This window comes from Chenopodium album, chromosome 9 (genome assembly GCF_948465745.1).
Source record: "Chenopodium album chromosome 9, dcCheAlbu1.1, whole genome shotgun sequence".
Lineage (NCBI taxonomy): Eukaryota > Viridiplantae > Streptophyta > Magnoliopsida > Caryophyllales > Amaranthaceae > Chenopodium > Chenopodium album.
In genome coordinates this window covers 65,033,016-65,056,917 of record NC_137842.1, presented here as the reverse complement: position 1 = coordinate 65,056,917, position 23,902 = coordinate 65,033,016, and the positions used below count along the sequence as shown (strand labels likewise).

The following is a 23,902-nucleotide window of genomic DNA, read 5'->3' as shown; positions in this document are numbered from 1 at the left end:
GTGCAACCGCGCAATGCCAATGCTATTTAGAGGTGCCAAATCTGGATAGTTAACTGGTTTGAACTTGGGTTGGAAGTTGGATTACACCAAGTATGTCTCTCTCATTTTGTCCAACCGCGCTTCAATCAAACTTCCATTGTAAACTTAGTGTTTTTTGATCTATATATATTTTTTTTTTAATTTTGATTTTTATTATTGATGAATGCAAATGATGGAGTTAAAGATGTTATAATTCATAAAAATATAAAATGTTACTTATTCAAACTAACCGTTTTTTTTCTTAAAGAGCAAACCAACAAATAACTAAATAATAAACTTTGAGAAAATTTCATGTAAAGGATGATTAATTTTTCTTCCATAGCCTTACAATTTTCCTATCACACATTCACACACTCTTAATCGAACTCATTTGCACTCTACTACGAGCGTATTTATGTTCCATAAGGGAATTAATTGCATGGTTTGGGTCTTTTCATATTTGAACAAAAGAACCGAATTGAGCGACGCTATGCCTTTAAACCCTAAGCGTTTGTAATAATTTTTTTTTCCTCTTCGTATCAGATTCATGTTTTTATCCTATGAAAAAACGACGACTACCAGTCTACCGCCACGGAAACTTGGGCAAAAGGGGTGATAATTTCTTGAAGACCAACTTAGGAAACTTGTGACTAAATGTGAGCCAAAATTGCTAATAAGCCTAAATGGACCATATAACCCACAACCCAAATGGCTAATAAGCCTACTTTTTATCCAAACACCATAATAAAATACAGTAATAAAAAAGGAAGATTCAAATTCAAAAAATGTAAGAAAGTGGCGCTCAAAAAGACACAAAATGCCTTAAAATAGAAAGTTTACTCCAATTAAATACTGAAATTGTCTATTCACAATTTGAGAATTAGAAAGTCACTCCAAAAGTTCCATCAATTTTTGAAGGAAGAACTCATCAATCAGAAAGGCCTTTCCCTTTCTCTTTCCCTTTCGGGTTTCGGTTTCGGGTTCGCGTTCGGATTGAAAATGGTGACAACAACAGCAAGCTATGAAGACAAAAGGAAGCAGAGATTGGAGGAAAACAAGAAGAGAATGGAGCAGCTTAATCTCCATAAACTTGCTCAAGCTCTCAAACCTTCTCCCAGAAAAACCCATCATTCTTCCCCTGTAATGTTAATTAAATAATTTAGTAATTAATAAAGTTTATACCTTTTTTTTAGTATTTCAATTTTCAATTCTCATGTAATCACTCTATGATTCAGGCCAAGAAGGTGAAGGCAAGATCAACCGATTTCGGTGTCTCGTCTGTTCGTCGTTCGTCTCGAACGGCTGATAAACCTCCTCCCAATTACAAAGAGGTTTAATTTTCAATTTGTTTACAATGTACAATTTATAATACCCTTTGATTTATTTCTAAAAACCCTATTTTCATTCTTTTATTTTAATTGATTTTGTCTTCACAGTATGCAATGGAGCCTATGTCGGAAGGTAGAAGGTGAGTTTAGTTCATCTCTACTTTCTCCGCTTTTCGGGTTTTTATTTGGCGTAGAGAAAGCCATAAAGAGCAAATGATATAGACGAGATTTGATATTAGATGTCGTGTATCATCTAGCACTTTAAATGAACTAAACTAGTTCTTTCTATGTTTTGATGGATGCTAAAATGCTGCTAGGATATACAAGTACAAGAGAAGGGATATTCTGAATCGAGTTTACGCCTCGGATAAGGATAGGGTTTATGCTATTGAGAGAGCTGAAGAACTTGAACAACAATTAGGCTCGGAATTTCCTGCCTTTATCAAACCAATGCTTCAATCTCATGTTACTGGAGGGTTTTGGTTGGTCAGTTTTTAAACCCTTTCTTCTGTATTGTTAAAATATTGGTTCACAACCTCTAAAAGAAATACTAGGGTTTTGGAGGATTTGGAATTAATGAAGAAAAGTCTAAATTTACACGGGTTGAAATGTTAATGTTATGCCACATAGAATATACAACGGTTGCATTGGATATATTTTTTTGATGAAAAAGTAATAAAGTTATCTACTTTTTGCTCGAATTATTAGTTGTAAGATTGTCACTTGTACTCTAAGGTCTAACTTTTTTAGCTAAATTTGAATGTCACGTTTAGCTTAAGAAAAATGTGAAAAACAAGCACTTTTTTGATTCAGAAAAATAGCTACTAAAAAAGACAACCAACTTTCCTATGCCCTTGAACAACTTCAGTTCAAGAAGAAATCTTGAGAAATCTCACATACTTAAGTAAATCTCTGTTGCCATACAGAGTTTTCCTATCCCATTTTGCAAGGTCCACCTTCCAGACGAGGACGATATGGTCACTTTAGTTGATGAAGATGGTGATGAATGGAAGGCCAAGTACCTTGCTAGAAAGAATGGACTTAGTGGTGGATGGAGAGGATTTTCTATTGATCATGAATTAGTTGATGGAGATGCCCTTGTTTTCCAGCTCATTGAACCAACTACCTTTAAGGTAACCTCAGTCTCTTTCTGCTCTTCTTACTACTACTGCACTACAGTCTGAATTTCACTGCCTAACATAACACCTGAATCATGTTGTAAGTCTTGTAACCAAGTAAACATTTTCATACAGATGTAGTATACTACTTTGTATACCACACGACACACTTACATGAGAGACAACGCCTTTTAATTCAATAGCATTTAAGTACATTTACCAAATCAAATTAGTATAGAAGTATAGATATAGATGATGATCAGAATTTCGTAAGGTTTGAAAAGTTTCATCTGTTTGGTCTATGGATAAGCTCGGTTTGATTGTCTATTTCTTGAGGTCTTTTAGCCCATGTTTGGTCTTTCTACTTACAGAACTACATAATAATGAACCAGTTTTGCTTTGATTGTCAAAATATTTATCGTAACACTAGTAACTTCACTTATTTTCTTAGGTCTACATCATTCGGGTGAATTCCACTGAAGAAGAAGACGAAGAGCAGGAATAGCGAGGGGAAAGAAAGGCTTCCAAAAAAAAAAAAAAAAAAAAAATAGAGCAGGTAATTCTTACTCTGATGATTGAGAACAATTGCTTCATTAAAAGAAAAAAATCCCCAGAATGAAGTTTATTCCAGATCCTGTCTGGTGGATTACTTGAGGCTGTTCTGGCTTCTATTTTGATGGTTTTCCTGTGTTATCTGAGAACCACAGTTTATGCTAATTGCGAGTAATAATTGCTTCATATGTTACCATGTCTTAATCTAAATGGTCTGACCCTGAGCAGAGAATAAGTTGAACAATTAATCTGGTCCTAATGCTCACATTTTACTATATCAGCAAACAACTCGATTAGCCTCCTTATGTGGTTACAACCTAAGAATGTGAGCATTAGGACCAGTCGACCAGATTGATTGTTATGGTTAAAATGATAATAATTCATTAGGAGACCCTCCTTACGTGGCTACAACCTAAGAATGTAAAATCATACTACCACCGTTTCATATTATTTGCAATGATTAGACATTTTTCCTCTCTATTTTATGTCGAATCGTTGCAAATAATATGAAACGGAGGTAGTACTACATTAAGATATAAAATATTACAATACTTGATTACACTGTAACTTGAAAGAAAGGAGCTAAATGACCAACATTAGGGGATTAGCCTGCGAATGAATTTGTATTGAGGATATGCCTATTTCATGCCCACTATGTTGTCTCTAAAGTTTCGTCATTTTGGCAGGTAAAGGTTGCTGATGATGCTGAGGCTACTTCCAGGTTCATTTTGCTGAAAACAATGGCCATAGGCTCATTACTTGTTTGCGTTTGAAGACTATCTATCTTCCATTTTGACTGCGGATACGCTATGGCTCGTGTATGCAGTTGACTCAATGAAGAAATATATTTTGACTGTAGAAGAACCCAAGTAATTATATAATGTGAATATGGTACCTTTTAAACATATACAAGCTTATAGTTTGTGAGTACATGCAGGTTCGTGCTAGGCATAAACCCTAGCTATTTCAAGCTTATAGTTTTAGCACTTGATTTACCACTATGATAGCTTAAAAAAATGTCTTAACTCCTATAATATGAAATCATATTATTCTAGAAACCATATTACAAAGTTAAGAGATTATAGTAAAGAGAGAAATAATGTAGGCAATATATTACTATTTTTGACAACAAAAATAAGGACATTACATGGAATTAGAGAAAGCAATTATACTTGTACAACAATGAATTGCAATTTGATGTGGTTCACTTCATCTTGAACATCCTTTATAATTGAGGATTGTTGAAAGCCCGTCACATCTTTCTGATACCAGTCCTTTTTAGAAGAGACACAATTGAAGTATAGTGTAGAGAGAGATCACCTATACCAGTCCTTTTTAGAAGAGACACAATTGAAGCCGTGTCAATCCAATACCCTTGCCCTTGTGGCCTAGAAGCCTTTTGGCTTGTATTTTATGTCAAACAGTCAGGTCTCATACACAGATAAGGCCACAACTAGGTAAGGGTAGGCAGGCAGTAACAGAACAGTCTTCCCAAGTAAATCTGTGTGTCATACTCATACACCATCTCCTGTCTTCCTCGTTAAACTCCATGAGAGCACACTAATGTTTTCAAATACGAAAAACTATACACCAATATTCAAGAGCAACATACAATAAAACTGTGTAATGCGCCACACATTGTGAATGAGGCTACCAATTCTCACATTTTTGAAATAGCTTTACTGAAGGTTGGATCAATACAAACCACCACCTAAAATTTCAAAACCAGACACAAATTCAGCTACAGGGCTTTAAGGGAGCAAACAATACTAAACACAGAAACAGTACATGACTACCGTATGCCAAGGTTTTACTTTCAATTATGAGGTTTCATAATAATGATTAATGATATATTTGTATATATATGAGGTTTCCAGATATAATATTAATGATATTCTTGTATATGAAGTATACAGCAAAATACCTACACCTGCCCTGCTGGCACCTAAGAATTATTGACATACAATACAACTCTTCAGCCACAAAGGATGACCAAATTTGTCTGAGATGACCAAGAGGACATTCATATGTGAACTACTTGTTTGGCTTAAATTACCTCAATTAGAAAGAAAAACATGAAGGTATTGGTTGATAACGCCAAACACAAAGGTACAATGGTGAGGGTCCCTAAACTAAATAAAACAAGAGAGAATGAGAAGGTGCACACCTTGCCAATGCTTTTACCAGAATGGAGATATTCAACAGCATCCGCAACGGATTGAAGTCCCACAAACCTTCTTGGATCCATGTTAACCTGCATCAATATAACAATCCATAAGGCATCTTATGCATCTTGAAATAAGATTCAATATCTACACTACTGTGAGAAATCTAGATAAAGACAGCGTATGAAATTATAGATGACCAGTGACCACTATTCTAAAATTGACTGGATAAGGAGATAAAACGTAAAATGTACTGTTAAGAAAAGTAAATCTAAAATATAGCGGAGAAGATTGTTTCTGGACACATAAATTGCAAAGAGAGAGAGAAAAAAAAACCCTTGCAAGCTTTATGACAGATATACCTCAAGTTTTCCTGAGGAGTAAAGGTTAAATAATTTGTCCAGATGTTGTTGCCACAGTCGACTATATTGCACAAGGAAGAAACCGGCCTAAAAGAAAGGTAAAGAAAAAATTACAATTACTTGATATAACAGGTAATCATGTCAAAAGTTTGATTCAATCATAAAAGCAGAGTAACCACATATGCATACTGGTGAAAAGAAAAGAACAAACAAAGATAACTTTCCAAGATTTAAAACAACCAAAAAAAAAAACAATCAAAAACAAAAGCAAACGTACCACAGTTTGACTTTTTGCTAAAAGCTTCTCGCACAGTCCAGGATAATTTGAAGGCTTCCATCCATGCTCTCCTTGATACTAAACAAAGCATGACAGTTTAACATCAGCTTGTGTATCTATCACATCAAATTTGACAGCAATTAAGTTCAGCAAGCACATGCAAAACATGGATTCTGGATAGGGATGGCAACGGGTCGGACTCGGAGCGGATTATGCTAAATCCGACTCCGACCCGACAGGAAGTCGGAGGTTAAATCCGACATCCGACTCCGACTCCGACATCCGACTTCGACATCCGACTCCGACTCCGACTTCAATATCCGACCTCCGACTCCGACTCCGATCCGACCCAACTCCGAGTTTTTTTTCATTATTCAATATACTTTGAGATGTTGGGCTATTTGGGCCTTTACAACCCACACCCAATGCCACCATGACCCACGCAAAAATCCACTATCTATTGGAGTCGGAGTCGGATAATCCGTTAAAGTCGAACATTTGTCGGAGTCGGATTTTTTTCTCGGATTTTTTATAGGATCCGACTCCGACCCTCCTCCGACTCGGAGTCGGATTATTTTAACGGAGTCGAACTCGGATTACTTTTTTCTTGGACTCGAAGTGGATATTTTACCTCGGATCGGGGCGGAGTAGGGTCGGATCTGGACTAGATTGCCATCCCTAATTCTGGATCTAAGTCTCAGTAATAAAGAATTGCTAATTTGCTATATTATAGGTCTAGGCTGCTTCACACTTATTTTCTTCCATCTATGCAAATTATTTCATTTGCCTTGAAAGAATCGATGTGCTCTTCTTGGGTCAGGGCCGTTAGCTTGGGCTAGGTGATGAACGTAAGTGTTCTCTTAGTTCCTATTTCACAATATCAAATTACTAACTATCCTGGCACTGAAGATTCAGGTGAATTTTCTAATGGTTAAGACTTATAGAAATCACTCTAAATCAGCCTGGGATATTAGTGATTAGTTGGTCTTGTATGGACCCGGTCTACAATAAATTATTGTAGACCCAAAATTTGATACTTTCAAATAATATAATCACATTTTGAATGATATAATCACTCTTTTTAGATGATATAATTATCTTTTTGTGAGTCATATTTTGAATTATATAATCTCATATTAAAATATTTAATGAGATTATATAATTATCTTTAGGATGATAAAATTTAAAAATCATGTTTTGAATTATGTAATTTACTATTTGATACTTTTTATAATGATAAATTCATTTTTTAGTTATACATTTACATAACAGTTTCAAAATGATATAATCACTTTTGTAGTAATATAATCACATCTCGTATGATATAATCACATTCGTATGGTATACAAGAAGGTTGGGTCTACAATAAGTTATTGTAGACCGGGTCACTTATTTGGAGATTTTCATCATGTTGACAAGTCTCTTTTGATTGGGAGGATAGACTAATGTTAACTATCTCCTTGAACTCCAAAAAATGGAGGATTTTAGATCATTATCCTAAACAAAGTGATCAGAAAACGGAGGATTTTAGACCATTATCTTAAACAAAGTGATCACTAAGTAGCTGCATTGTGTCGCTTATGCATAATTTTTTCCAAAGAGAGATTCATCCAAGATAATATTCTGTGAGATTTTTAATATATATATATATATATATATATTGAGACCTATATTCTCAAAAATTATGGCAGTATATAATTCTAAAAGAAGTCACGTGAAGAAAAATAAGAAAGAGCTGCACAAAATTAAAGAGGTTCAACATTTACAATTATCACTCCCTCCATTCTGTAATGTCTGTTTAACTTAATTGTCACTTAAAATGTCAACAAACTATTACAGGGTTTTAAATTGTCAAATACATTGCAAGCATGAAGCATCCAATAGCAAAGTGGCAAATGGGAAACAAAATACTGTATAGAATTTGAAGCAAGCCTTTCAAGTGAAAGCATACCTGAGATATCATTCCAATTACCACAAGCCGACCGTAAATTGCTAGGGCATTTAAGCACATATCAAACATTTCACCACCAACGGACTCATAAATAATATCAATTCCTTTGGGAAATTCCTTTTTCAAAACCTGCGATAAGGAACATTTTCCCTTCATGATAAACACAAAGCACCACAGGATAAACTAAGCAGTCCTATTTAAAGCACCATATCTTGACTATTGAGTTACAAGAAAAATACATAAATTAGGGTGTGTTGGAGGGAGGATCTTATGCACACTGACAAGTCATTGATATATTTTGCAGCCACACTTTATGACAAAAAATTATATCCAGCACCGAAGGAATATGCTGTAGATTTTACTAATATATTAGGCCACGTATTTAAATTAACATATACTTCTATGTGAATGCATAAAACCTTTGCTGGTTTAAATTAAGTTCATTACTAATTTAAGAGTGATTTTACATTTATGAATGCACAGAAAGTTGGAATTCATCAGCTTGGGAAATTGAAACACATAGATAAATAATTACAAGAGAAGGAAAAATATGGAAAGGAAGAAACAAAATGGAAAGAAGCAGTACAGATAAGTTTCATATAATATAAGCTAATTACATGGGGGTGTCGTGCATGGCCTGTTGCACAGATAAGTTTCACGCAGCATACATGCAAAATAAACTCTTCTTTACATCGGAATTCAATAGTATGGATACACTTAACGTTTTAACAGTGGCATATCAGGTCTGATGCAGTGTCATACCAGATGTCACTTATATGATTTTCAAGCACATATTAACAAAGCACGTGCAGAATGTCAAGTTAAAAATCCATTGCGGAACAGTCAGAAAGATGTCATCCACAACCCATTAGTAGATGCTTGCATTGAATCCATATGCAAACAGTTAATAATTAAACTCATGAAAAGAAACATAGAAAGAAATTGAGGAAATGATATCTATAATCAAATTATATGCTTGAATCCATATGCATACATTCAAAGAAAAAAAAAAACTAGAACTTACTGTTTTTATGTCTTCTTCTTTATAATTTATTACTCGATCAACTCCAAGTTTTTTCAAAAGCATGGCCTTATCAGAACCTCCGCAAGTCGCAATAACTTTGTTTCCAGCCAATTTCGCCAGCTGCATTACATAGTTGACGGTGATAAAATATCAATCTCCAAATGAAATTTTAAAATAATTAATATTCAATATTTTGAAGCTTTGATCACCAAAGAACAATGCAAACATCAATAAAATAATAAACTTGAAATAAATGCTAACTTTACTCCTCCTGTCTAGATTAATTATACTGCAAAACATCTTCAATTTTGCAATCTCGTTATTCTCAAACAGCATCAAATAGCTGATCAAATATTTGAAAACATATAATTTGCATAGATTGGAAAGCAAATGAAAGGCAAGAAAATTGTCCATCCAGGATTCTAGGCAAAAAAGAAAAGGGGATTTTTCATCATGAACTTCATACTGATCTACTTAGATATCCAGGAAATTACTGGATCAATCAAAATTGGCACTACAAAGAGTCTGCAAAATTACAACTCTGAAGACCTGAAAAAAAATAAAATAAGAATAAAAAAATTACCTGTACCGCAAACTGTCCTGTTCCCCCTGCAGCAGCAGTAACCAGAACTGTTTTTCCTGAACCCATTTGTGCTGCCTAAAATTTCACTAAAAGAATTACAAAGAGTGACATTGCACAACAAAATGCAAATTCTATATCAAAGGACTATATTCCATTTAAAGATGATAGATAACAGTTTAGAAAAAAGATAAAAATTGAATGTTAACCTTCTCCAGAGCAATTGAAGCAGTAAGTCCAGAAGTAAGCATAGCCACAACTTCTGGATCAGGACTAGCCACAGGAAGTATAAATTTGGAAGGAACCTACATCATAGAAGAGACCACAGCAATAAAATAAGCAAGCTACTGAAAAGTAGTATTAAGGAAATTTTCAGGGGGAAAAAAACACTAATACAGCAGCATACAATCATGAATTCAGCATAACTTCCAAAAGTCATCACTGCAGCAGCAGTGCCTATTTTCAAGGCACCCACGGAGTCACCAACTGCAGCAATTATACCGACAGCCTGCATAATATCAATTGAATTTATTATTACTTAGTCTCACAGATAACCTGATGAATATGTAGCGCAACAGCATAAACAAGAGCTAATCTCATAGAGCTGCTTTCACTCTCTTATAATGTGTTTGGATGAGGGAGGGAGGGGAGGGGAGGGGGGGTGGGAATGGAGGGAAAGTGAGATCAGTTATGTTACATGGAAATTAAATAGGTAAGGGGAAAGGAATAAGATTGAAGGGATCCATCTTCCTTCCCCTTTCAATAAACCATTTTCTAAGTATTAGGAAATATGGAAGCTAATCCATTCCCCTTCCCTTTCTTTTCTTCCCCTTCTCTCCATGATTACTAATGAAATTCACTGTGTAAATCAAGTCAGAACAACTAACTAAATTATTGTGGCTTAACAGTGAGAGTAAATTCACAGAAAAAAGTTCATGAAAAACTATTTAAAGTTTAGGACTGCTATTTTTAGAGCAAGAAATAATTGCATTTCCTTGTCTTTTTCAAGTTGCATAAGTGATCATTTCGCTGATTACTAGGAGATCAATTCGAAGAACTACAATTGAACTAAGTCCCTAGCTAATAACAAATGGAGTAACTCATTCACTTCTCATTTATACGGTCATCTTTTCTTCATAGCTGGGCGTATTATGAGTGAATCCAATAAGAAAATAGGAGGGGAAGTTAAAAATCCTCTTTCAAAAGTTCAACACTACTAAAAAAATATTAAATTTTTAACCAGCAATAGAGTTGAACCATAATCAAATCTAAAGTCAAACACAGATTATGACCATTATGTTTAATTCTAAACATTATTAAAATCCAAATTTGAGAGTCACCTTGTATAACAATTAGTCCATAAGAAACAAGGTAGGTGTCTCCTGTAGGTCAGAAATGTGAGGCAAGGGTTTAGACAATAAGAAAAGTATATAGATGGTGTTAAATGTGAGAACATATATAGGAGGAGAAGATTTAGGCACAAAGTGAAGAAATATTACATGATTAATCATAATTCATCCCATTTAGAGCATACTAAAGACCTGATAGGCTGACCATGGACATATTTTCTTCAGCAATAAGAGCCCACTTATTTACCAATAAGAGCTAGGTGTCATCTTGTATTATTTGTTTGGTGTACCAGCAGAGGGGGGAAGGGAAAAGGAGGGGGGGGGGGGGGGGGGGGAGAGAGCAGGCAAGCAAGGGGCGGAAATACAAGCACTACAAGGTGTCCAAGTAGACAACATTATGTCAGATTGATTATATATATTTTAAGCAAATGAAAAGGTGTTTCAACTAAATTCAAGCGTTATTACACACCTCAAAACCAGCATCGAAGGGGAGGTTCCCAGCAAGATCCCGACTGTTGCCACTAAAATAGCGGCCTGAACTGAAATTCACCTATTCATATCATGCTAGTATTAGAAACACAGCAATGTAGGAAAGAATCCAACTATTCAACGTAGCATATTGTTTATAAAATCCCATTGATGATACAATAATACACTTTTCACTGTACTAAATTCAATTCAATTAAGGCTGACAACCTCCGTAAAACAACAAAAAAAAAGACATAAAAAAGCTAATAAAATCTATAATAACATCATGTGTGTGTGTGTGAGAGAGAGAGAGAGAGAGAAAGAGAGAGAGAGAGAGAGAGAGAGAGAGAGAGAGAGTGAAGATTTTATATACATGTCAGCTGAAACAAGTATAAGCCAACCTTCTTTCTTTGATATTCAGCTCGTGGGGAAAAAAAGTAAAAGATTTGAGGACAAGTTGCCTTAAGCAGGAAACCAAATCAAAAATTAAAATGACTTTTGAAAGTTTCAGCTACTAGAACCTAACCCATAATGATGCTAAGAAAGTTACTTTATACCAACAACAAATCATAGAAAGGGCCAAAACAAAAGCTTAGTCATAGAAAGGCATCTAAAGCTCATTAAACACATTAGTCTTCCAGGTGCCAAAACCTTACAATTCACCATTCAGAAGTATCCCTCACCCAACAACCCCAAAGGAAGTATTTTACCAGCAGTCTTGTTTTCCTGAAGAACAACAACCATTCATCAAGTACTCTTCAAACACTTTTCACAAAGTTGATCAAGCCAACATTACAAACTTTTGAGGACAATTTAGTTCCTACCCCCTTAACAAATAGCAGTAACTATCTGATCGCAAAAATTTATAAGTACACTAATTTTACTATGTGCACCCATTGTTGCTCCCTGAATCAAGGAAATGTCCAGCTCAAAGATGCTACACTGAGTAAAATAGAAAATATATAAATAGGCAAGTACTGAAAAGGAAAGTAAAACAGGAAATGAAGATGAGTCCATAACTTGAATTCCGAAAAAATCCTAGATCTATGAATTTTTTAATACCAAGGGTTCTTGGGAGGAGTGGGAGACAGTCTCTTGCCATTAGTTGCCATGATGATTGGCATTATTCCCAACTCAATGAGTTGTAGACCAAAAAAAAAAAAAAGCAAAGGTGGGTTTCATATGCTTCCACATATGATCTTATAAAAATGAAACTTACATCACTAGCATTAACACCAGCATACAATATTTTCACCAGAACATGGTGTTGTTTGATAGGCAGGCCCAAAGGGGTACGTTGTATCCTCGTAGCAGCACGGAAATTGTGATTTAAGGAGTGAACAACTCTGAAAACAGGAAACATTCAGAAGATTTTAGAGCAATATTTGCCAAGCCAATGAGAAAAAGTGAAATAGCGAAGAAAACAGTAGCTAGGATTTATTAAAGTATCAGATGAGGTTTTAAGAGCACCAATAGGTGTTGGAAGTTAGAAAAGTTAAAACATCTCAGATATGACCAAATGGCCCCTGCCAAACATTACTACACTAAAACACTGTAGCACAAGTTGATTAATGTCACAAAAAATAGCAGTTACAAGAATTAAATTAAACAGGAGAGAACATAAAAGGAAAAAGAGATACTGATGACCTATGAGACAAATTTAGAACTAACATTAGAGTGATTAGACAATTCTCACATTTTCTCAAAGCTCTGAGGTAATTTGAGCTCCAACGGATAATTAAGCATTGACTGGCTCTTTAATTTTGAAGAAGAGACTCGGTATTTTGCTTCTTCCTCAGGAGTTGGCCAATATTCAAGCCCTCTACGATTTGTTATCCATAAACAAGATCCAGCTTTAGTCTCATCTGTGATGAGCTCTATAGCACCTAAAAGGTATACAATGAAAACAAGTCAACATGCATACGTACATAACGCACAATGACCAAAAGAGAAATCTAATATCCAAAGACAAAAAAGGGAGATATGTTAAATAATAACTACCTTTAATTACCAAGTCCATAGGTATGAAGCCACCCAGCAAGGTTAGAAATTTAGCTTCTATGTGGGATCCTATTTCAGTTTCAACAAACTGCAGATAAAAGGCAAATGTAAGAAGCTTTAGCTGAATGCAACAAGATGTGCACAGCCCAACCATGTAGAAGCTATAAGTTGTATTGTGTGACCACTCACAAAACACAACAAAACAAACTTGGACTACTTGTGATTTATCCCCATTCCTAGGCGTCCTAGCTTTACTTTTTTCTCTTCCCCCATTCAATGTTTCTATTGATTCCCTTAAATTCTATTAAGATGACATTTATTGACAAATAGATGCAAAATATCTGCAGAATCAAGGATAAGACGTTTGAGCAGCTTAAACTACAATGTCAGATTGTCAGGTAGAGTATACCTTAGAATGGTGGTTGCTGTTGTGACCATAAGGTCATTTAGATGCCTTGGAATTTGGTTTAAATTCTATTGGCAAGTCTGCAAATGTATCTTGCGACACTTGAGTTGAAGATAGGTACCTTGACTAATTACTAATCCTTTATTGCTTTAGCAGTAACTGATGTGGGTTTCCCACAACTATTGGACAGTGGATTTTACATACGGACCAAGCATGTTATTTAAATAGAGGATTTGGTTATTATTTATACCGACTAAGAAAATTAGTTATTGATAAGAAAATTACCATTTTATTAACATAATACGTAGTAGAATAATAAAGGAGGACAAGTTATCCTCAAAAATAGAAACTCTTAAAGATACATATTAGCCCGATTCCTTTTATACCCGTAGACAACAATTAAGAAAAACACTTAAAGAAGCTAGAGAACTTAATTTATCCCAAAGAAAATGTCATGGGATGGTAACATCCTTACAAGTTAACAAATTTCTTTCTAGCTAATCACTCCACAAAATTGCCATCACTGCATTTTGCCAAATGAATTGGACACACATTCCAGCATAACCTGTTTTTAGTCTATACATAAAGCAACGACCGAACTTGTAAATTGGATGGTGTTGAATAACCTTGTAGGTTTAGTTTTAAGCTGAGACCCCCAATTCAGGAGTGAATTCAAAGTTAACAGTTATATCTCTCCTTCATTGGAGAGTTCCCTAATAAATCTCTTAAAACCTATCCACCATTAAATCAGATTTCAAGTTCCTAAATTCGAATTTCAGAACACAAATAGAGTTACATAAAATTTCCAGACCTAATTTTCTCACCAAGATTATTGAATTTCTGTAAAACTTTACTCAAAGGTCACCTACATCTTAATTAATATCCCTCTCCGACTAAGGTTCAACTTAAATCCTCTTCTCATTCAAGGAGGATCTTTGAGATTTTAAGTCCTCTCATTTAAAGAGGATCGTTGAGCTTTTATCTTAGAGAAGCTCAACTCCATTTTTAAAAAGCATCAACTCCTCCCCCCCCCCCCCCCCCCCTCCCCTCACAAATTAGAAAATATAAATATACAAGGCCTTGATGCATATTTTAAAACCCAAATTTGTTGGTATTAAGACCTAAAATTGTAGGCCACAGTAGTTTTCGAAGAAAGAATATAATATAAATATAAAGCATTGTAAAGCATTAGCATCAAATACAAGCATCTTACTTCTGGGCAGAGTACATTCACACGAATCCCTTGATGCCTGTAAGGACGAAGGGCTCTGGTAAATAGAGCTACACCACCTATTAACATTTAGAAATGAAAATTCAAAGACTTAGTCCTTTAGGTTTGACACAAACCTTGAAACACTACAATGTAAACAAATAGTTACCAAGATTAGTCGCCCATGGCCATTTACTGCCACAAAAAAAAAAAAAAAAAAAAAAAAAAAGGTTGAAGGATGAATTATTGCTTCTCTTTTATGTTTGAATTCAGCTTCAAAGCAAAGTTATATCAAAATATTCTTTTGTGCCCTTACATTAAATTTACTTTACGACTTGTGCGCTTGTATTATAGCCTTCAATTTTGGACCATCTTTTACTTTTCCAGACAAGAGGTCGGGATTCTTCCCACGGACCCCACACACCTCGGGAGGCCATTTGGGTGGTTGAAACTATCCACTTTGCCTTTAAACCGTCAATTTAGCCGCTTAGTTACATGCCTCTCATAATAAACTGAAGGTCACCATGCACCTTTATGTGATTGACTATATGGTTCCAAACAACATTATGACCAGGACCCAAAATTTCTGAAGCGGTCAAAAAACGTGGATTATAACCTTTAGTTTTGGATATTTTTTTTACTTTTTCAGACAAGAAACAAGTCGAGGTCCTTTCCATGGATCCCACATCATTTTGGGAGGCCATTTGGGTGGATGGAACCGTCCAGGCGTCCATTATGCATTTATGCCTTTAAAGTGTTAATGCATCATTTCATTGACTAAGGCCACCACAACCCTTTATCATTTCATTTTATTAAAAAAATAATAATTCTGCAATACAGGCTACACAACAACTTTGAACCCTCTATATCCTATATACAATAGCCAAGTTAACATTATGGATCACCATTATATTAATGTAATTTTAAGACTATTGTACAACATAGATGCATCTTACAATAAAATTTAACCAAATTATTAATGTGTATAAAATATAAAAAACAAAATTGACTTACATTTTGGATAAGAGACGGTATATCTTTTGTTTTAAATTTAATTCATCACAATGAAAGTCGTTTGCCAAAGGAGGCAAGTATTGCTGTCCAGAACGAAAGCAGCAGCCAAAATAATTTAAAAAATTTGCAAAGCATGACTGCACAGTTATTTTTTCTTCCAAAGATCCCCCTTATTCCAAATAACAAAATAAAAATTTAACTCCTGAACGCAATTAATAGCCAAATCCATGAAATGCCCTTTCACACGTGGAAATTCCTAAGTTGCATCTTTGAAAAGCAGGGGAAACAAAAAGAAATAACCAACAACCTGCCTTAATAAAAGTCAAATCTTGGGAGGGATATTCAATAGTTTATGCAGTGGCAGACAGAAGCAATCTTAAACATGAAAAGTTGAAAATCAAACCTTTGGCGGCAGAGTATACTGGATCTCCTACTAATGGATAAAGCCCAGCAGAAGATCCCATATTGATGACCACACCAGTTCTCTTGGAAGCTTGCATAGCTTTGATCTGAACAGAATTTAAATGCATACAAGAACTCAACATATAGTTAGTAAAGAATGAGGGTTTCTGCAAAGAATGACAATAGTTTACATAGATTTTTTTTTTGTAAAAAAAAAAAAAAGAGTCTAGATTTTTCATGCAAGCCCCAGGAGTCAGGCACCCATCTAATTAGATTATTAGAAACTAGATCACAGGTCAGCAGCAAACACAGGCATTTCATTTACACAGCACCTGACATCTTTGGCAAGTTCCAATAGCAATTTTCAGACATCGCACATCCAACAACGTTCCAACAACGTGTGGATAAGTTAGATTTCCACCAACAATTCAACAAACACAGAATTAAAAAGGATGGGCAGAAATTGTGCATCCTAGATATATCAATAGTACATTCGAAATTCACCAAGCAACAAGAACCTAAATTCTGCATGTGAACAGACCTCAAGATTTATTTAATCAGTTAAAGGTTATGAGCTCCAATTATCTTTCCAACTAGAAGATAATGACCTCCCCTAAAAGTTATATTCCAATATAATTTACCCAATTATCAAATCCCTAGTTGAGCCGTTATACACATTGTCCCAATATGGCGAGTGAGATGCAATCTTCTGACTTTGGATTCTACAGATTGAACAGGGAGGCTTCTCTTGTATTGTTGTTTCATATTCCTCCATAAACACAAGCAAAATTTTCTTCATTCTCTTTACATTTTAATCTAAATTATTTAGATATCCAAAGTCTAAAGTCCCAAAAAGGAGAAAGGTTTTGTTAGGTCAGCTTCTGTAGAGTGACACAAAACTACTGTAATAAAGGCTATAGCAGTAGATTTTATTTTATTTTTTTATTTATTTTTTAATCTTTTCATCAATAAAACTCATACTCCTTTACATTGAAAGATGACAAACAATATCAATCTAAATCATGGTTCATAAAGATAACACCCGACAAAATAGATAATAATAAACATTATCAGCAAGAAGTCATTGAAATTCATCAATTTAAACCATAAAATCAGCAAAGGATGCATTAAATATAAAAGCATACCGCTAAAAGAGTACATTGAATAACAGCAGTTAGGTTCACGTTAATAGCATGTTTCCATGTACCAGAGCCATCAGTTTGGTCCTTGTGCAATGGTACTGGAGTGACGATTCCAGCATTATTGATGCAGATGTCTAACCCACCATAAGTTGCTAAATGCTTTGCAAAAGCAGAAGACAGCTCTCCTGACCAGAGATAAATATTTTATGGGAATTTATATGAGGAACATTAATGACAATGCATCAGCAAATTATTTGCATCTCACACCACCACAATAGGGGGGCGGCTCAAGATAGTAGAAAGAAGCTTTATAATGGGCAGAGAGAATACTGAAAGTTACCAGTGTTAGTGACATCACATCTTGTGAATGTTGCCGATGGAAATTTCAGATTTTTATGAAACTTGGCAAGCTGCTTTTCAATAAGAGCTGTCACTTTTTTACCCTCTTCCTCAGAGTAGTCAACCACTGTGATGAATACACCTCTATCCGCAAGAGCTAAGCACAGAGCCTTACCTAAATGGCAACATCCCAAAGTATTGAAACCAAATTTGTTGAGACTCAAAATAATAGGCCACATTTGAAATTTACAGTTATAACTTGTTAACTATTACTTTCGCAGACCACATAGTTTTACTACACAAACACGTTCTTACTAGATTCATTTCCAAAAAATACTTCACATGAAAATTGAAAACCCTTTTACACTTTTGCTTATAATTGAAGGTAATAATTTAAGAACCCAAACTTGCCAAAGTTTTCCCACAAAACTTACACAAGGCTTAATAAATTACACTTTTACAACAAGATAATATCAAACCAAGGAACAAATGATGTGATTATGTGAAGCTTGTTTCATGATTACTCAGGTCCTAATTCTAACACTATAAAAACTCATCTTATTAGCACTTTCTAAAGCAAAAACATTGTGCACATTACATATCTTCCAAACTTCATCGTTGATCGAATCGTTAAATTCAAAAAGATGACTACCTTGTCCCTAATTAGTTCAAATCATGTTTCCAATTTTTCAATATTGCAACTGTATACTCCATGATCCACCTCACCCCATCCTTCTAGTCTTTTTTCGTCAAATTTAACCAAAAACCCAACAGCTGATTCCCCAAAATTAAACGACCTGATAAATTACAAAGCTATTACTATTAAAATATGAGGAAACACAACAATTCTCAACCTAACCAAAAAATTAACTAAAAATCCTCAAATTCTTCAAATCAAATTAGATTATGAGAACACTCCACTCACCGGATAGCATCAATATATCTAAAATTACTTTATGAAACACGAATAATAAGGTAGAAATCACAATCTACAAAATTTGATGATTATTTCAACTAAGAGGAAAAATGGCTAAAAACTATAAACAAAACTGCAGAATTTAGAGTTAAATTGTAATTATAGAAATCAACAACGAGAAATTTTAAAGATGATTACCGATTCCGGAAGCTCCGCCGGTGATTAGCGCCGAGAGTCCAGGTTTGAGCTCCATTGTTTACCGGCGAAATTGATCGCTTTCTCTCTCCTCCGCAGTTTGCTGGACTTCGCCGTGTACTATTTTGCTTGTTGATAATAACCACGTGTTAAGTCTATCAGTGTATGGTGTCCTGTGATCAACACGGGTTAAACGTGTAACCAAATTAATGAACACGGGGTAGTAATAACGGGTATACAATTTGCTACGTATTGTGTTTTATTGTTTAAGCAAGATTAATAAGGATAAGAATATCTTTCATTGTGGCCAAGGTGGGTTATTAAGTGATGATGGATCCAGTTATTAAAGTGTACATCATTGACTTGGCTATGCACATTATTCCATCCTTTGGTTTCTGCTAAAACACTACTTTCTCTGTCAATAAGGCGGAAGAGAGTAGTGTTTTTCGATGACCTCTTGCTTGTCAATAATATTACACTTTTTTTTTTTCTCTGTTTTTAAAAGATGCAGAACCTATCACTTTTATATAAATTAAAATTTTAATTTAGATGCAATACTTTTCATTTAGTTAACAACTTATTTCTGTATCATCCTTATTTTTTTTTCTCTCTATCTCTTTCAACTGTATGAATTGCTTGGCATTTCGCAAGTATAAAAGTAATACATCTAAAAAAAAACAAAGAAAATATAAACCTTAACTAGTTCTGGAAAAATGTTTAAAAAAAAACAAACTAGTTCTGGAAAAAAAAAATGAAAACAAACACTATATTATAAGGATGGCCATGGGGAGTATCATATTAATTTTTCCTTTGTATCACAGGAGAAAATCAAAGTTGTAAACTTGAAATGAAAATTATGTGGCAAGTTTTGTTAGTGACATTAAATGGTTAAACGTTTAGTCTTGAAATTATTAGACTGTGTTTATATTTGTACATTTCCTAGGTTCTCTCACCTAACTATGTTCACTCCCCCTAACCATTATTGTATTTATGAGGTTAACTCCTCTTTTCCCTAGATTAGTTTGTAATTTGTATATTTATACTCTTTCCAATAATGAGAAGCTCAGGGGATTATTTCCTATATGGTATCAGGCTAGTTTCTTCTCTCTCTAGCTTCTCTCTCCTCTTCTCTCTCTCTAGCCGCCCACTGCTCACCATGGGAGACTCACCGCAAGCTCCAAAAACTACCCCTCTTCATCCCGCTTTCACCGTTAATAACATCAAGAGTGTTATCCCTATTACTCTGCAGATGGATCGTGCCCAATACATATCTTGGGTCGAACTTTTCAAGATCAATGCCCGTGCTCACCTTGTTCTCGAGCATATCCTTCCCTCCCCTGACGATCCTCCTTCTCTTGCAACCACCGACCCTGAGCTGTGGAGCCGCCTCGACGCCATTGTTCTTCAATGGATATATAGTACAATCTCCAATGACCTCCTCAACACTATCCTTGAACCCGACTCTTCCGCTGCGGAGGCGTGGAAAAGATTGAAAGATGTCTTTCAAGACAATCAAACTAATCGAGTCGTTCAACTCGAATCTGAATTTGCCCAAGTCGATTTGAACAATTTCCCCAATGTTTCTGCCTATTGTCAACATGTTAAAATGCTCGCGGATCAACTCGTGAACGTTGGTGCCAAAGTCTCTGACCCTCGAATGGTTATTACTCTTGTTCGTGGGCTTCCTAAAGCCTATGATAATGTTGCCACTCTGCTTCAACAAGCCGACCCCCCCGTCTCCTTCCAAAAAGCTCGCTCGATGCTCACTCTAGAAGAATCCCGCCAAGCCACTCAAGCCTCGAACGAAGCACAAGCCTCCGGCGCCGCTCTTATTGCTTCGGGAAACTCCTCCCAAAATCATGACCATCATTCTCACCATGAAAATCGAAATCCTCAAAAACAGGGCACTACCCGCGGCGGTGGTCGCGGTGGCCACGGGAAGGGCCGTACTGGCGGCGGCGGGCGCGGCGGCAAAGGCCGTGGTGGTCGCGGGTCCCGTCAGCAACACCACCAGCAGCAATTCTCTCCCTCCCCGCCATGGAACAATGCTCAAGCAAATTGGCAGTATGCTCCATGGGCTGCTTGGGCTCCTCCACCTTGGGCCGTACCTCCTTGCCCCTATCCAACCAATTCATGGGCTAGACCTCCAACTGGGCAGCGGGCTAATCAGAATGGGATTCTTGGGCCAAGACCTCAACACACTCAACACGCTTTCACTGCCAATGCTCCTCCTTCCGTGGGTTATGCTCCAACCAATGTGGAATCCGCACTTCACACTCTTTCTTTGCATCAACCCGACGATAATTGGTACATGGATACCGGAGCGACTTCTCACATGACCTCCAATCAAGGTACTCTCTCGTCTTATTTTAATTTGAGCAATCATCATAATATTATCGTTGGTAATGGTAGTGGCATTCCAATTCATGGTCATGGTCAAGCCTCCCTCCCTCCATTCACTCTAAATAATGTCTTGCATGCTCCCAACCTAATTAAAAATCTGATTTCTGTCCGAAAATTCACTAGTGATAATTTTGTGTCAATTGAATTTGATCCGTTTGGTTATTCTGTGAAGGACCTTCGGACGAGGACCACCCGTATGAGATGTGATAGCTCGGGGGAGCTATATCCTTTCACCTCCACCGCCTCTCTTGCCTCAAATCCTACCGCCCTCGCTGCCTTCCCCTCCACCTTATGGCACGCCCGCCTAGGCCATCCCGGGACATCAATTTTGAGTTCTCTTAAGAAGAAAAATTTTATTGAATGTAATAGGGTTGTGAATTCTACTGTTTGTTCTTCTTGTGTTTTGGGAAAGCATGTAAAACTTCCGTTTTATTCGTCCTCTACTAGTACTTCTTTGCCTTTTGACATTTTGCATAGTGACATTTGGACATCTCCTAAACTAAGTAGTGCAGGACATCATTATTATGTGTTATTTTTGGATGATTTTACAAATTTTCTATGGACCTTCCCAATTGCAAGAAAATCCCAAGTGTACTCCCTATTCCTTCAAATCAATTCTTATGCTAATACTCAATTTGAACGCCATGTTAAATGTTTTCAATGTGATAATGGTGGAGAATATGACAATGATTCTTTTCGTAATTTTTGTGTCTCCAATGATATGGTGTTCCGTTTCTCGTGCCCCCACACCTCTCCTAAAAATGGAAAAGCCGAAAGAAAAATTCGTACTATCAACAATATGATACGTACTCTTCTTGCTCACTCATCCATGCCCCCCTCCTTTTGGCATCATGCCCTCCAAATGGCGACATATCTCCATAACATCCTTCCCACAAAAGTCTTAGCCTATGATTCTCCCACAAAAATTCTCTATCACAAAGATCCCTCTTACTCTCATCTTCGGGTTTTTGGGTGCCTATGCTACCCCCTCCTTCCCTCCACTACAATTAATAAACTCCAAGCCCGTTCTACTCCTTGTGTTTTCTTAGGCTATCCTCCCAATCATCGCGGTTACAAATGTTACGACATCTCAAACCGCAAAATCATCATCTCTCGCCACGTCATTTTTGATGAAACACAATTTCCATTTGCCAACATTCACACCCCAACTCCAACCACTTACGATTTCCTTGATGATGGACTCCCTCCTGCCTTACTCCATCAAATTCACTCATAGCCCACTCATCAGGCCCACACGCCTCCTCCACCTCTCACTCCCACGGCCCAAACACAGCAGGCCCAACCAAACCACTCCCCTCAAATTCCCTCAGCTAACCGATCCCCTCACACCAACCAACTGGGCCCCCTCTCTCCACGGCCCATCAGCACACCAAACATCAACTCCCCTCATCAGACCCCAATTCCCACGGCCCAGTCCAGCAGGCCGTCTCCTCCCCCCACCTTGGGCCAACGCCCAAACAGACCCCCCCTCCTCCCTTAACTATTCGGACTCGTAGCTCTCATGGGATTCACAAGCCCAAGCAAATTTTCGATCTAAATTGTCAGTCCACTCCTTCACCTCTTCCAAAAAATCCCATTGCCGCTCTTTCCGACCCGAATTGGAAAAATGCCATGATGAACGAATTTGATGCTCTAATTAAAAATAAGACGTGGGAGTTGGTGCCCCGTCCTTCTCATGTAAATGTCATTCCTTGTATGTGGCTCTTTAAACATAAAAAGGATGCTAATGGAGTTTTTGAGAGGCACAAAGCCCGTCTTGTTGTTAATGGCAGGAACCAACAGGTTGGGATCGATTGTGATGAGACATTTAGTCCGGTGGTCAAACCGGCTTCTATTCGGACTGTTCTTAGCATTGCTCTCTCCAAGTCTTGGTCCATTCATCAAATGGATGTCAAAAATGCTTTCTTGAATGGTGATATTTCTGAGACAGTTTATATGCACCAACCTCCGGGTCTCCGTGACAAAGACAAACCGGGACATGTATGTCTCCTAAGGAGGGCTTTATATGGGCTTAAGCAAGCCCCACGGGCTTGGTATCATCGGTTTGCAACTTTTGTGGCCACTATTGGTTTTTCTCACAGCAAATCAGATAACTCTCTTTTCATCTACTCTCGTGGCAAGGATGTGGCTTACATTCTTCTCTATGTCGATGACATTGTCCTCACAGCTTCATCCGATGCTCTTCGGCTTTCCATCATGGGTAAACTTAGTTCCGAATTTGCAATGACTGATCTTGGTCCTTTGCAATCTTTTCTTGGCATTTCAGTGACACGTCATCCAGGGGGTATGTTCTTGTCTCAACAGTCATATGCTAAGGATATTATCGCTCGTGCCAACATGTCCTCATGCAAACCTTCGGCCACTCTCGTCGACACCAAGGCCAAGCTAAGTTCCACTTCCGGCCCGCCCATTGAAGACCCCACCTTATATCGTAGTCTTGCCGGAGCACTTCAATACCTCACTTTTACCCGACCGGACATTTCGTACGCCGTGCAACAAATATGTTTATACATGCATGACCCACAGCAGGAACACATGCATGCTGTTCGAAGGATTTTGCGGTACCTTCAAGGTACCTTATCTCACGGCCTTCACCTCTACTCTTCTCCCACATCGAGTTTAATCTCCTACTCTGACGCGGATTGGGGGGGCTGCCCCGAT

At 36.7% G+C, this 23,902-nt stretch overlaps 2 protein-coding genes across 2 annotated transcripts; one reads left to right on the top strand and one right to left on the bottom strand.

Annotated features, from left to right (window-relative positions):
* Positions 1-998: 998 nt before the first annotated feature.
* Positions 999-3,012, top strand: LOC145560174 (B3 domain-containing protein At3g19184-like). The gene is made up of 6 exons (XM_081621437.1): positions 999-1,158; positions 1,254-1,349; positions 1,455-1,486; positions 1,664-1,832; positions 2,273-2,479; positions 2,916-3,012. The coding sequence occupies exons 1-6, from the start codon at positions 1,018-1,020 to the stop codon at positions 2,967-2,969; spliced, it is 699 nt and encodes a 232-aa protein (XP_081477563.1). The 5' UTR covers positions 999-1,017; the 3' UTR covers positions 2,970-3,012.
* Positions 3,013-4,042: 1,030 nt separating this feature from the next.
* On the bottom strand, positions 4,043-18,976 carry LOC145558781 (uncharacterized). Its single transcript, XM_081620115.1, has 18 exons — positions 18,821-18,976; positions 17,708-17,881; positions 17,371-17,552; positions 16,227-16,332; positions 14,813-14,889; positions 13,194-13,281; positions 12,889-13,078; positions 12,412-12,538; positions 11,194-11,274; positions 9,782-9,883; positions 9,585-9,680; positions 9,379-9,453; positions 8,796-8,915; positions 7,772-7,900; positions 5,821-5,898; positions 5,544-5,630; positions 5,184-5,270; positions 4,043-4,727 (listed from the first exon to the last, which is right to left on the bottom strand). Exons 1-18 carry the CDS (start codon positions 18,873-18,875, stop codon positions 4,677-4,679), a joined length of 1,905 nt encoding a protein of 634 aa, XP_081476241.1. The 5' UTR covers positions 18,876-18,976; the 3' UTR covers positions 4,043-4,676.
* Between the last annotated feature and the right edge of the window lie 4,926 nt (positions 18,977-23,902).

What these genes read in the sequence shown, in the direction of transcription:
- LOC145560174 (XM_081621437.1), top strand. Translation starts at nt 1,018, where the DNA reads ATGGTGACAACAACAGCAAGCTATGAAGACAAAAGGAAGCAGAGATTG. An exon ending in AAACCCATCATTCTTCCCCT is followed by an intron (nt 1,159 to 1,253) that starts GTAATGTTAATT and finishes TCTATGATTCAG; the next exon opens with GCCAAGAAGGTGAAGGCAAG. An exon ending in TTACTGGAGGGTTTTGGTTG is followed by an intron (nt 1,833 to 2,272) that starts GTCAGTTTTTAA and finishes GTTGCCATACAG; the next exon opens with AGTTTTCCTATCCCATTTTG.
- LOC145558781 (XM_081620115.1), bottom strand. Translation starts at nt 18,875, where the DNA reads ATGGAGCTCAAACCTGGACTCTCGGCGCTAATCACCGGCGGAGCTTCC. An exon ending in AAGAAGAAGACATAAAAACA is followed by an intron (nt 7,901 to 8,795) that starts GTAAGTTCTAGT and finishes TCCTTATCGCAG; the next exon opens with GTTTTGAAAAAGGAATTTCC. An exon ending in ACTCCTCAGGAAAACTTGAG is followed by an intron (nt 5,271 to 5,543) that starts GTATATCTGTCA and finishes ATATTGATGCAG; the next exon opens with GTTAACATGGATCCAAGAAG.